The sequence below is a fragment of the Polypterus senegalus genome, chromosome 1 (assembly GCF_016835505.1).
Source record: "Polypterus senegalus isolate Bchr_013 chromosome 1, ASM1683550v1, whole genome shotgun sequence".
Taxonomy (NCBI): domain Eukaryota; kingdom Metazoa; phylum Chordata; class Cladistia; order Polypteriformes; family Polypteridae; genus Polypterus; species Polypterus senegalus.
This window is the reverse complement of record NC_053154.1, coordinates 42612357-42626998: the sequence shown is the minus strand read 5'-3', so window position 1 is coordinate 42626998 and position 14642 is coordinate 42612357. Positions and strand designations below refer to the sequence as shown.

Genomic DNA, 14642 nt, shown 5'->3' with positions numbered 1-14642 from the left:
TCCTCCTTGATCAGTGTACTCAATTGCAAAACAAAACAGAGGAAAACAATAATAAAAATAAGAAACCATCAACATGCTGTTAACGAATGCACACATACAGTATATAAAGTTGAATTGATCAATTCACCAAAGAAAAACATTGGTGACACAGTATTTTGAGTACTTGGTTTAGTAATGAGAAACTCCTTGCTTATCTTCTCTAGTAAGGTGACACAACAAAATATCACTGATTATGCACCACAATGTTCTAACATTTTACTGAAAACAGCCTTCTTAAGAAATGCTGAAGGCTATAGAGGTAAGCGAAGCAACATAGTGTCATGTATTGACATGAATTCCACGAGTAAAAGAAAGTAAGAAGAGGGGCAGGGAGTTAGGGCTATTCCAGTAGTTTCCTGGAAACCTATCCCTTCCTGAAGCTCTAACATGATTTATTACACCTACAGAGAATACAGTAATCCCTCGCTATATCGCGCTTCGACTTTCACGGCTTCACTCTATCGCGGATTTTATATGTAAGCATAACTAAATATATAACGCGGATTTTTCGCTGCTTCGTGGGTTCTCTTTTTTTTCAAACAAACAATAACTGTTTATTGAAAATCATGCACTGTTCTATAGTAGAGAAGGTGCTTTACATGGTAAATACCTATAGTATAATCATTTACCATATTTTTCACAAAGCACTGGCAGATTAATGTACTGGATTAACAGCTGGACAGAGATGCAGACTGAATCAGTTACTTTACTGTGAAATAAATCAAATAACATTTTAAAATATTAAATGTTTATCACTGCACTTTGGGCAAAAAGTAACATTTAAATACATGTTAATTTATGTCAATTTATAGAGCACATTAAAAACAACATCAATGCTGTAGCCAAAGTGATTTTCATTAAACATACAATAAACATAAAATAAAGTGTACAATACACGGTGTATTGCATTGCTGTGCAGCAGTGACGGGAACATTTATTTCTTTTCAAAAACAAAAAACAATTTTCAACCCAACCGAGCACTTTTACTTTTATATCCACTAACATATGACCACAATATGTCCTGGTGTTTAGTACAGTCAGGGCTTATTGGAAATGTGAGACTAAACTTCATAGTACCATCACTTTATTTCATCACAAATATGCTAAGACACAGACAGAATGCAGTAAATATTTGACTTGAGTATTTCCAGTAGAAAATGCTTCGAATGATGACGAGGGGGTCTTTAGCATTAAACTCATCATTGAAGGGAGCTTTTCTATTAAGAACACAAAAATGCAACATCATCTTTGCCAACCAGTTTCTCATTAACAAGTAAAGAGCAAGCATTTTAGGAAACGTAATATTATAAATGTAGAAATAAAGGTATTATAAACCTAGCTGTGTTTACAAATCTACATTAAAATGAAATTTCTTACAGACTATATAAAGATATCAAAAGTGGTACTGGTATTCTAGAAAGGAAGGCAGTATGTTATAATGGTATTCAGGACACAGAACTCTGTAACAAAAAGCTGCAAGTTCAAATGAATATAAAATGCTAATTTCATCTTTGCATGGTCTTCACAGATTCAAGTAAAAATAGTACATAAAGCATTCACACAAATATTTTATTTGTGCACATAATACAAAATGACCTCATTTTACTCATAATATTTGTATTGTCAGGATGTTCAAATAGTTTCATAAATACTCCACTGATAATTAGAAAATGGGAAACAAGGATCATACCTAAAACTAAGATGACCATATAAATGTAGCTTTTAAAAATACTCCATTTGTCAAAACAAAATGAACAGATTACTGGATTATTTACACAAATATAAAAAACTACACTATACTTGTAAAATGTAGAAGTCAATACAGATAAAATTATTAGCTACATAAATGCATACACACTCACAAATTCCTCCTCAGTTTAATAACCAAATAAATCACAATGGAAGGGATTTGTCTTGAATGCAGCTAATTCCTGCAGTGGTCAGAAAACGAACTGACTTGTTAAGGAGGAAAAAAAAAAAAGTTATAAACCTAACTGCAGACTAATCCATATCCTTCATTCAGTGCTTTCCTCGACTACTAAAACCAGTAGGTGAGCCACAGATAAAACATTACAAAATATTTATTTTGACATAACTAATTTAAAACCGTCCTCTATTTATATCAATACCAAAATGATTACTAATGGTCAAAGATGAAATGTGCTAGACAGGTACTGCTCACATCTACAGAGAAGACATTTCTATTAATTCCTTAAGCATAGACAAACTATGATACACTGACATTTTGGACAGGTTCAGAATAGATTACACAAGTCAATTGCCAACTGGGAGGAAGGAACAAGGCTAGCTGGCCACTCAGAGATTTCCAACAGGTTTGCATACCTGCAAGCCCCATTCAATAAAATGCATTAGCTATTAAACGTTACTGAGCAGCTCTGGCCTCCTTGCCTCCCTTAGGAACGAGACAGTACTCACAGACTTCCTGAAGCAAGTCTCAGTTACAATGACATCATCTTCTTACACAGCGCCTAGTGCCAACGACTTGTGTCAAAACCCAGGGGACGACACTTAGGCAGACAGCGAGCTTTCCTTTTGTGTCCAGTACTTACAGGATAGACTACTAACCAGCAAAGGGCTCAATGATGAAACGAATATTTGCAGCAGAAGCATCAGAAAATGCCTTAAAGAAATGACTAGTCTATATTATGAAGAAGCTGCTGCAAACCAAAAGTCTATGTAGTTCTTACTAAACTTAATAAAAATTCTGAAAAAAATGTTCTGCTGAAACCTGCATAGTTTTTACAGTTGAATACTGTATGCTTTTTAATTTTGTATAACAAGTATTTTTATAACTAATAAAATTATTATTTATAATAATTAATATATTCTCCTCACTTTGACAGTGCTCACATTCAATTCTATTAACACATCTTTAATACTTAAATCATGCTGAATAACTTTTATTGTCCACTAACTGCTCACTGGAGCAGTTAGCACAAACTACCAAACTAACAAGTGGAAATGTTCTGAGAGACATTGAATGACACATTGGTTTACTATAGTACACTTACTCCATGACATAAAAAAAAAAAACTGACCATTTTTCACAGCAAGGCACTTGTTGAATAATATCATAAATAATAATAACAACAAGAAGAGCAGCAAGAAGCAATCCTACAATAAACAGCAGCAAAGACCAATCAAACTCTTTTGATGACTTTCTTCTAAAGCAATGTATGGTTGGCCATCCGGCATCTCTTACAACTAAAAAGGAAATGTGCATTCTGAAAATGGATGAATTTGTCCAAAAATAATAAACAAAGCATAATATCAAAGTATTCCGATATACAGAACTAGTTCACAGAAGATTTAAACTGAAAAAAGAATAAAAAAAAGCAAATATGAATAAAATTTTAACTAACATTTACACTTATCCAAAAGGTAATTATTAGTAAAAAGGAACATTTTACACTGTCAAAAACTGAATAAAGTCAACTATAAGGAAATGTCTCAACTACAGATAAGTTTCCATGTAAGTTGTTGACAATAAGTAGCATAATTAGGTTAACCACAGTTTATAAAGTCCATCCCTCTGTTTTCTGAAGACGCTTTATAAACAAGATGGTCACAAAAAGGGAGAACCTACTCTTAGCTGCAATGGGTTGAAGGCAGGATGGATGAGAAGCTAATCCTTCTGAGGGCACACTTGTGTAGCGTACACGACCTTACTCACAAAGTGCCACTTTAGAATTGCCAGTCAGCCAAACATGCATATCTTTGTGAGGCAGAAAAAAATGCTGCAGAAACACAGAGAATGGAAGGACAGCCTCCACAAAGACCACTGTGTTGGGAATTTAACCTAAGGTCCCTGAAATTGTGACACTAACATTATTCTCTGAACCACTAGCCACACGGTTCATAGAACAACATTGCAACACAGCAAAGAAAATGCATTACATAGCAAAAAATTAAGAGAAAAACCTTGTAACATGCAGCACCACATGAAATATAATCCAATGCAAATGATGTTATAATAAACTTAACAATATTTGGCATGGACGGCACGGTGGCGCAGTGGTAGCACTACTGCTTAACAATAAGGAGACCTGGGTTCACTTCCCGGGTACTCCCTGCATGGAGTCTGCATGTTCTCCTTGTGTCTGCGTGTGTTCCTTCCGGGTGCTCCGGTTTCCTCCCACAGTCCAAAGACACGCAGGTTAGGTGCAATGGTGATCCTAAATTGTCCCTACTGTGTGCGTCCTGCAGTGGGCTGGTGCCCTGCCCGGGATTTGTTCCTGCCTTGAGCTCTGTGTTGGCTGGGATTGGATCCAGCAGATCCCCATGACCCTGTGTTAGGATATAGAGGGTTGGATAATGGATGGATGGATATTTGGCACCCATCCAAAGCAGGATTCATATTAATCTTTATAACTTCCTTATCTTGACTTAATAACATCACTATTGCTTAATTATTTAATCTACAGTCTTTAACAAAGCCGTGAGCACACTGTCAGAATTATTTTACTGCCTGTACTCTTAAAAAAAACAAGACAAGCCCTTAGTGTTAATAGATTCTTTCATAATAGACACCAGATTCTTAGCATTTCCCAGACGATTTAGATTTACCTCAGAGGTTTATACCTACAAACAGACTCTTCCTTCTGTACTATAGGCGGACTATATGAAAATCAACTGAATATGCAATGCAACACTTGCAGCTCTTTATTGCAAAGTGAGTGCAAAAATGTTAAGAAACAGATCACTCCTTATTTCCAATCTGTCCTCAAACATCAATCCATCCATTTTATTCAAACAGTGTTTACTGGGATCCTAGACCTCATTCAACAGTAAGCCAACTCTTGATGTCTGTTCAATGTTGGGTATAATCATACTGAGACAACTTCCAGTTGCCCATAAACCTAACTGCATCTCATTTGACTTTAAGTAAAAACCCGAACTACCGGTGGAAAACTAGTAAACATGACTTGGGGTGGCATGATACCTGCACACAGATCACCAGCACGAGTATTTAAAATCCTCCAAAGATGAGGAAGCACTGCCATAACTCCAGGTTCCACGCTGAAAAATTACTGGGGCTGTACCCAGGAACTAAAATTCTGAGGATAACAGCTATCCTGATGCCACTTTGGAGACACTCAAGTTGTAAATTAGTTTTACCATTACGTATTTAGCCAACACCTATAACCGTGACAACATACATTTGAGATACAATTGGTTACATCTCTTTTGTTTTTCCACTTGGAGCACAGGCAGGTGAGGTGACTTGCTCCTGGTCACACTGTGTCAGTTGTGGGATTTGAACTCACAACTTCATGTTTTCAAGTCTAAAGCCTTAACTACTATATCACACTGCCAGGGAAAAAAACTCCAAGTGTGCCAGTTTACATTACTCAACAAATAAATGAAGGCAAGTATTCGACCATTTGTTAAGACAACTTTTTAAATATATAAGAAGTCTCTTTTACCTTGCCATTTTAGTTTTCTTTGGTTTACTTGCAGTCTTAAACGCAATCGGCTATTGAAATACTAAGATTGTGTCCACAGGCACTGATGTAGCACCACTTAATGCAATTTTCATTAATGTGTTTCTATTTACACACATACAGGCGTGTATACACAGTATGCTGTATATATACACAATCTACAGTATATGCACACAGATCCCCTGTATATATACTCTATACACATACGTAGTGTAATGGGTGTTCACTCCTTTCCCATCACTAAAGACCATATGCAGAGAAAATGACCACTTGTGCAAATTCCTCAATCTTGCCCACGCAACCGCATATTTGGGCAAGAAGTCAATGTAAGGGTGCTCCTGCTAGGCCCCAAACTCAGGTTGAGCCCCCACGATCTCGCAGTGCGGAGAGCTTTTTCCTCACTCTACGTAGTCGGCTGTCAAACGGGGAGAGCCAGCGATGTCCTCTTTTAACCCCGCAGAACCGCTTAACTAACTGAGCAACTAAGTAAGTAAACTGTTTGGTTACTCAAAAGGGCAGTGTCCAAGCTAAGGCTTGCTTGTGGAAAGGCTATGGACGCTGCACATCTGCCAGAGCGCAGCTGTCCTTTGCAACATCTTGGCCAGATTTTTTTTTCTCCCCTAGCCAAAAAAAAAATCTACCCCGTCATTTTAAGAAGGTCTCCGCGGTTCTTTGATTCCTTCCCCGAACCCTTAGTAAGAATTCATGTTAAACGTCCACTGCTGAAGCCCGCACACTCACCGGAGAGCTCATCCGGTTCCAGACCGGTTTCGGTATCGAGTCCGCAGATGACGAAGTAGTCCGCGAATCGGCAGGAGTTGGAGCTGAAGCCTGTGGTCATTTTGAGGCTGGTGTAGTGGCTATTCTGTCAGCGCACTGCATGTCAAGCTTTCCAGCCGTATCTTGAGGCTTCCATGAAAAACGGAAAAAAGAGAAACACTCGTCGGAGGAGAGAAAAGCTGGAAGAAGAACAGGAGACCGAAGACACGGGAGGAGGGTGTCAATCGCGCTGCATCATGGGCCAAGGGCACAGCTGTGGCTCCAAGTAAGAGGCGCTCTGAGCGCCAAACGACGGCTGCGCGAAAAAAGCAATGACGTCATACGTTTTATCACTTAACAAAGAGGACACGAAGGACCGCTCGCTCAGAAAGAGGTGATCGGAGAGGAATGATGTGGATTTTAAATTGGGTCCTGGCATGGATAAAACATTTATCTTCGTGTTATAGACACTGTAATTTAACATGTTGTTCTTTTCACCGACACAAGTCTGGTATTTCCTCATGTCTCCAGTGAAAGTTAAACGTTTTCTTCATATAACCAATGTAACTCTAAACTCTTTAAACATCTGTTTAATGAATTGGAGGTATACGATGTTTTACTAACCCGTTCATTCTATTACTTAGAGGATAATAACTATAAAGATGTCTACATGCAAAAAAAGAATTGCATTATTTTGATTTATTCGTGATTAATGTATCAGGTTTATCACACATCACATTTTAGTCCAATTTAAATGTCGTGCGTCTGCTTCAATGATTTTTCTTTCCGAGTTTGCTATGTACATTAATGATTTGCTAGTAGCCAAATAATATTCTGGGCATAAATTCTCTCTTAATGTTTGTTTTTAATATTTTGCTTTTAGTCCTGCTTGTAACTGTGCAGCACTTCGGTCAGTTGTAATGCTGTGTTTTTAAGCGCTCAACAAATAAATATGGTATGGTATGGTATATTACGAGCAAGGCGGAAAGCAGCCCCTGGCGGGATGCTAGCAGGGCTCAAGGATCAGGGAGGGACTGTACATCTGTAACCATCGCAAACCAAGGTTTCAAAAGTTAGGTATAGAACTCTTTAGAAAATGCCTTCAAAATCAGGAATTATATTTAAATATTAATTTTCAAAATTGTACTTTTCTGGTAGTTAAGTCCTTGATTGGATCACAGTTGTTACCATATTCAAAATATTGAGTCTTTCCAGTCTCATTGTGGATCTGAGCCTATTCTTTACTAGGCTGTGCTTGAAGAAATATTGTTTATCACTTGCATTTGTGACAGGCAATGCCAGGTAAAGCTTTAAAGCAACGCCTGCATTTGGGAGGATGTGCTGCAGGTTTTTTGCTTTAAGAAACTGAAAAAGCTCTGGATCAAATTCAATGTTTTTAGTGCTTTTAGATTATCTGGTCTCTACAAATGTATAGAATACAAAGCAGAGTTGAATTCATGAGAAAATGGGGCAAAATGAGAAGGGAAGAAATTATGTTAACATGCCTCAGAATTGGGCATGCTAGATTAAATTATACATTATTCAACATAGGAGAGCATCAGTCTGGAGTATGCAGATCATGTAATCAATTAGAGACAGTAGAGCATATTTTATTAGGATTTGTGGCATAAAGCAAGTTCAATATTTTAAATACCTGGGAATGTGTCATTTGACATTAGAACAATTATTAAGGTATGGAGATGAGTTTAAATCAATTCATAGATCCATATTCTGCTATTTAAAAACTATAGGGCTATTTCAAAGCATTTAATTGGAAATTTAGGTATTTATAGTGTAACAAAGGTGCTATATAGGCACCTGACCCAACACAGATGGACACAGAGGCACGTATAAAAATAAACAAACTTTTATTTTTCTTCACCCATGGGCACATGTCTTCTCCGTGACCCACAGGCAATACACAGTCCCAAACAGCAATCACAACACAAAACACTCCCTTTCTTCTATTCCCCCACTCCTCCTCAAGCTTAATCATCCTCCTCCTCCTCCTCCTCCCGACCCTGGCTTCTCGAGTGGTGGTGGCTGGGCCCTTTTATAGCCCACCCGGAAGCGTTCCAGGTGATTGACCACATGGTCCTAATTGCACTTCCGGGTGGGGCTGAAGACTCGTCCAGCCAGGCTGTTGGAAGCAGACAGCCCCCCCTAGCGGCCACCCCGGGCCCCAACCAAGCTGTGGAGGACTCCATCTCCCATGGAGCCCTGCGGGTGGTTGGGGAATCACCGTCGGCCAGGGAGGCTGCCACCAAGCGTCCCGGGGGAGATATTGGACTGCCCATGGTGGCTCCCCCACATAAGCAGCAGGGGCGTCCTTGCCGGGCATGGGACCCAGCTGTCTTTTACAATAGTTATAGGTTTTTTCCTTTCTGCATCACACTCCAATCCAGTTGGTGATGGTAATGGACTTTAGATGGTTTGCCAACTGCCAATATAGAAAAGAAGAAGGAGAAGAATGATCTGTTAAACCTGCTAACCACTGCGTCACCGTGCCTTAAACAGCAAAACTCAAACAGAACAATAACCACAAAAAATACAACAAATGGTCACAAACAAGCACTAAACAATTATATCTCTCTCTCGCTCGATCTTTATATATATAAGTCCAGTCTATATATAAATATAAATCAACTAAGAAAAATACTCCAAGTCCTTTATTTCTCTTTCTGCATCTCCCAAGCTCCTACCAACAGCCTGTGAAGCAAGGGATCAGCATTCTTATGATTAGCCATCTTTTTTAATTTAACAATTTTTTTCCTGGATGGATTTTTAATAAGTATGTTTACAAATAAGGGTTATGAACATCAATGAGTCTAAAAATTATGTTGCTTTTCCATTTTAGAGTGAAATGAAAAAGTACTGTACACAGTATTTACTGTCTTGCCTCCACATAGGAATGTACAACATGTGTCACACTAACTTTGCAAAGCATCATGGGGTACTGGAAAATAAAGTCTGACTAAGCCGTATGGAAGAGTTTCAGGAAATAATTAAGCAAGCATGGTCATCAGTAAACCCGACAAATTGACCCCCAGCATGTCAGGACACCAGGATACTCCCCTGGTAAGCTCTTGTTAAGTCTGACTGGGGAAGGGGTGCAGGATAAGGGTTACCAGATATCTGGTAAAAGGAGGACATTGTGTTCTTTCTGGCCTCTTGACCTGTGTCTGGCAGGCAAACCTCAAAAAAAAAGAAAAATGTCTGGTTTTTCTATGTTTATAGTGTAGATTAGGGCTTGAGGTGGGCTGTATTGGCAATATTCCATTTAAAGAGCCTGAGTACTGGAACTAAATGGTTGCATACCAACATCTCCCAGTCTGAACCCAAACCTGTTGTTTTGTGCACTTGATACTGTAATGGGGAACCTCTGTCCTCCACACTCTTTGATAAAATCAGCACATTTGAAAGTCTGCATTGTGAAGATGATGTTGAAGCCAATAAAAATAGACAGTACCAGTTAATTATTGGTTCCCCTACAAGCACTGCATAGGAGACACCCTGGGTAAAAATTTGAAATGTGTCTACCCTTGTCCTTTTTCCAGGTTCCCATGTCCTCCTTTAGCTATTGAAGTATCTGGTAAGCCTTATCCAAGGCCTAGCTGTATGGAAATGGTTGGTCATCAACCCCATAAAAAATGGGAGGAGATGATGTGGGATGACGAAGTGTGCATTAGTACAGAAAGAGGCACACATTGTGTACTGGGAGTCAACTCTGTATTTGTTCATATATTTTTAAACAGAATGTCTGTCATTGCATCCATTTACCATCAACCACGTAATTCTTCTTATTTCGTGTGACAACTCCGTGTTTTTCTGCTGAAAAAGACCAAAAGTCAAAACACTGCAATGGGCAGCCGCAGAACTCAAATCATGCTGAGACAAAAAAATCAATTGCCATGAATGTTAATGCAAATTCTGTTGTTGGAAACGTGACAAATTTCCTGAAGGTAAAGAAAAACAATTTACCTGGATGGTCAATTCAGGCGAGCAATGCACCGGTGTGTGTAAAATAGTTTTCACGAGACAAAGAATAAGAGTTGGATTTTGCATTGGCGCAGCCCAAAGAAAAAAAAAGCAATCGAGCGAAAAAAAGGATACTCTAGGCTTTGAAGCTCAGTCAAGCTTAGACTAATGGCATAGAAGTGATGAGGTGCCGGTAATCTTGGTAATTCAAGCTGGCGGATATACGCACCCTCAAATGGAGCAACACTATCAGAAAGAACTGATTTTGTGTTGAACGGCAATGCATCCCAACAGCAGGTCACGAAAAACGAATCGAATTGAGGAATTATAACAAGTTCCGTGTTCTGGGAATGTAACAAGACGCTCTTTCAGGAATTTCCGGTCAAGTCAGTGCTTGTTTTTGCCTTTAATGTCCCCACAAGTTCAGAAAAAATGTGTGGATTGTGTCATTTTTATCTAAATTTGTTAGAATTCAAGAGCTCGACCCAAAGTATACATTTTAAATATGCACAGATTTTAAAATGTTACATTCGGTGCAGTAGCTTAGTGGTTTGGACTGCTGGACTAACGGATAAAAGGTCTAGCAGAGTTCAAGACCCGTTCATGAATGGAGTTTGCACCTTCTCCTTGTAAAGGGCCTGACGACTGGGATGTCGGGGATGTCGTCCTGTCCGGTGCTGCCTACTCACTCGCGGATGTTGTTGAAAAGACTCCGGCATTCTACGAATCTAAATTGGCTCAGTGGCCATTCTTAGCAGCATCAGACTCGTGAGAAATATAAATCTGAATGATGTAAGAGTCCACCTCTGGGCTCAATAACGCACGCTGTCACTTTAAATGAGCCCTTTAAGAGTGAGCAACTAAATCAGATCAGCCCGCATGAACGAGTGAACTGTCTTCACGACAAGGAGGTGTCAATGATAAGCCTTGCAACATTCTTATTTTGACTGGATTATACATTTAAATAGTGGTCTCGCTGTAACCCCCCATAAAAGCAGCCCACATTAGTTAAATCTGGACTAGAGAGTAAGATCATCTGCAATCGTCAGTTGTAATAATCACGCACAGAAAATGAATGAAATGCTATTTAGGAAAAGTGTCGTCAGTCCCTTTAAACGGATAATGCTGTCCTCTGCTGGCCAAAGTTGGAATACTCATTTCTAGTAATGCACTATTAATTCGGGTTTAGATTAGCGAGCAAACAGTAACAACACCAGACAGTCAGTCAGTCCGTAGCAGAGGACACTGACAGACAGGGGCATTTTTGGGGCCCTGAATCCCCGGGGATCATGGGGAGGCAACCTTTAGCTCAAAAGAAGCACAATGCCTGAACAAACTTACTAATAAAGCCTCCTGTATCACCGGGCGAACCCTGGACTCACTGGAAGATGTGGAAAAGTGGATCATAGAAAAATCGGATGCCATCATGAAAAATCCCATCTATGCCCTCCAGGTGGTGCTCTCTTGGACTACTTTTAGCCACAGGCTCTTTCCACCACGGTATGCTAAGAAATTCAATACTTCCTCTCGATGTACTCGTTATCCATCCATCCATTATCCAACCCGCTATATCCTAACTACAGGATCACGGGGGTCTGCTAGAGCCAATCCCAGCCAACTCAGTGCGAAAGGCAGGAAACAAACCCCGGGCAGGGCACCAGCCCACCGCGGTATACTCGTTATATTCATTTTGAAATATCTGCACGATATACAATCATTTATTTATCAATAGGTTGACTGTATTATTTATTCTGCGAGTCCGTATCCTTGTTTTTTTATGTTTCTGCTGCTGTATTTGTCTTACTTTCTCCATGGGATTAATAAATCTTTCTAACGTATCTTCTACAAAGTTAACAAATCTTAAGCATCAGAGCACCTAATCCTGGGTGTCTACTATGATAAGGGTTTTAAATGAAAGATTAAAAGGTTATTAAAATATCAAAAAAGGTTGTGGTAATATATCGTGGAACAACCTCATTGAAAAAGATAAATGGTGGTTATCCAGACCTCATTACTGGATGCATACAGGCAACCATAACAGTTCAAGCCTCAAGGCCCAAAAAACGTAGATCTGCCACTGCTCATGGACTCATCTACCATGTCTCATTCCAAGTCAACTTGAAATTGTATGGATTCACGTACAATGTCACATTCCAGAAAATATCATCCAACAATCCCCATCAAATCCAATCAGCTTTCACAGGGATGGAATTTCTACAAAACTGGTGCAACACAGACAGCAACGGTAGATATATTGTAGCTAAGAACATATTCTAATCTTGGCTCTTCAGTAATGTCCTGGCAGTGTTGACTGTTGTAAGGCTTTTGATAAACAGAACTCAAATAAGGACATAAGAAATTCAACAAGCGAGAAGAGGCTATTCAGTCCATTAAGCCTGTTTGATGAAATAAAACAAGAAACTCCAATATACATGTTGTGTGATTAAATATTATTAATATTAATTATGATTGTAATAAAATTAATAAATTAAAAAAAAAAAAAAATTATGTGACATGTTGCAGACCGGCACATTGGGAGTACCTTCAAGACTCCAATGAGATAAGAATGGTTCTCATCCAGTATGGGGAATCGAGTGGATCTCTAACATCACTTCTGGGGTTAGCCCACTAGGGACCTCCCCACCAGGTATTTAAGAGATTGTCAGACTGGAAATCAGTGGTCAGTCTTGAACCTTCACCTGAAGAGGATGCAGCTCTCCTAGCCAAGCATTATTTGTTTTCTAACATACTTCCATTTCTTTTGCCTTATGCATTAAACAGGGTACCAGAGCGGTAGCCAACACTTTATTTTGTCCCCACTCGTTTTCTTTCAGGTTTTATGAAAGAAATGAGAACTGAGTAAACAGCATCAATTATGTGACACGGTTATATATAAAACGTTAATCAATCAAAATCACCTTGTCAAGAACACTTCTTGTTTGAGACATTTGGTTCAGCGTACAGGAAAAAAAAAGGGTGCAGAGGCATTGTGAGGTGTTAACTTAACAGGGGGCACATGAATCATAATTCCATCTATAAAGGATCAACTGGACTTGTCATCAAATGTATTTTGGACCCCCACCAGGTATGTGTAATGCAAGGGTGGTATTGCACTGCTGCTTCCCATCTACAGTAGTCTGAATTCTAGGCTTGAAGATGCATATTAATGTCTGTCTCTTGTCTGTGGGTTCCCATCTCAAAGACACAAATGTTTATTTGACTGGTGCTTTTAAATTGTCTGATGTGAGTGATTGTGGTTATCTGCATCAGTGTATTTTGCTAAGGACCGACACTCAAGACCCCCATCCAGGACTAGTTTCTGTTTCTAAGAGAGGCTCCTGCTCTTGTGACACTGAAATGGGTAAAGCCAGAATAGATAATGAATGCAAGAATTACCTCAATACACACTGCAGTTTGCCTATCAGATAAAGATTGGAGTGGAAGATGCAATTATGTATCTGTTCCACAACACCTATTGCCTTCTGAACTAGGCTGACAACACTGTGAGAATTACAATGCCTTTAAGAACTAGTCACCCCTTTGGACATTTTTTCATTTTATTGTTATACAACATTGACTCATTTGGGATTTCTGACACTAATCAGCAGAAAAAGACTCTTTAATGTAAAAGTGAAACAAATCTGAAAGGAGTGACAAGCTGCAATGGTTAGGGTTGGGCAGATTGTCCAGGTGCTTCACCAGCTGCAGCTTTATGGGAGATCGGCAAATAATAGTAATAAAAATGCTAACATCTCAGCTAGAGTTTGCCTGAAGGCACATGGGAGACTGGGTGGTTTGTTCAGACCAAAATTAAGTGCTTTGGCCTTTAGACTAAACTGCATGTTACAATGCACATTATATGAAACACATGACCCCCACTGTTAAGTATGGCGGTTACAGCATAAGGCTGTGTGAGCGGAAGTGTCTTTACATGCTTGTTATGGTAGCGGGTAAAATGAGTGCAGGGGAAGTCTGCACCTTGGGAGAAGATTTATTATTCAGCAGGACAACAACCCTAGGCATAAAACAAAAGCTACACCGGACTGGTTTAAAAACAACAATGCCCTGGATTATCAGTGTCACAGAGTATGTGAGAATTTGTGCCTGGACTTGATAAAGGCTGTTCACTCATTGATCCCCATGCAACCTAGCAGAGCCTAAGCACTGTTGCAAACAAGAATAGGGGGAAAATGGCAGAGTGCAGATATGCAAAGATGAAATAGAGACCAGTGCACAAAGACTCAAGGCTGTCACAGCTGCACCTAATAAATACTGACTTGAGGTTTGTGCTTGATTACTTATACAACTAGGCATTTGGAGTTTTATAGCTGTAATTAAGCTGAACCATTTTACAGAGATCATTTTCGTTTATTTGCTTTCATTGTCCTTTTCTATTGATCA

The 14642-nt window shown here is 39.2% G+C and overlaps 1 protein-coding gene across 4 annotated transcripts in view; it reads right to left on the bottom strand.

Annotated features, from left to right (window-relative positions):
• The window catches only part of dennd5a (DENN/MADD domain containing 5A), a 115469-nt gene extending 108583 nt beyond the window's left edge, over positions 1–6886 (bottom strand). For all 4 annotated transcript variants that reach the window (XM_039748193.1, XM_039748211.1, XM_039748202.1 and 1 more), the window contains exon 1: positions 6246–6886. In XM_039748193.1, coding sequence (XP_039604127.1) covers positions 6246–6345 — 100 coding nt within the window. In that variant the 5' untranslated portion in view covers positions 6346–6886. The remainder of the gene's footprint in view (positions 1–6245) is intronic.
• Positions 6887–14642: the final 7756 nt, after the last annotated feature.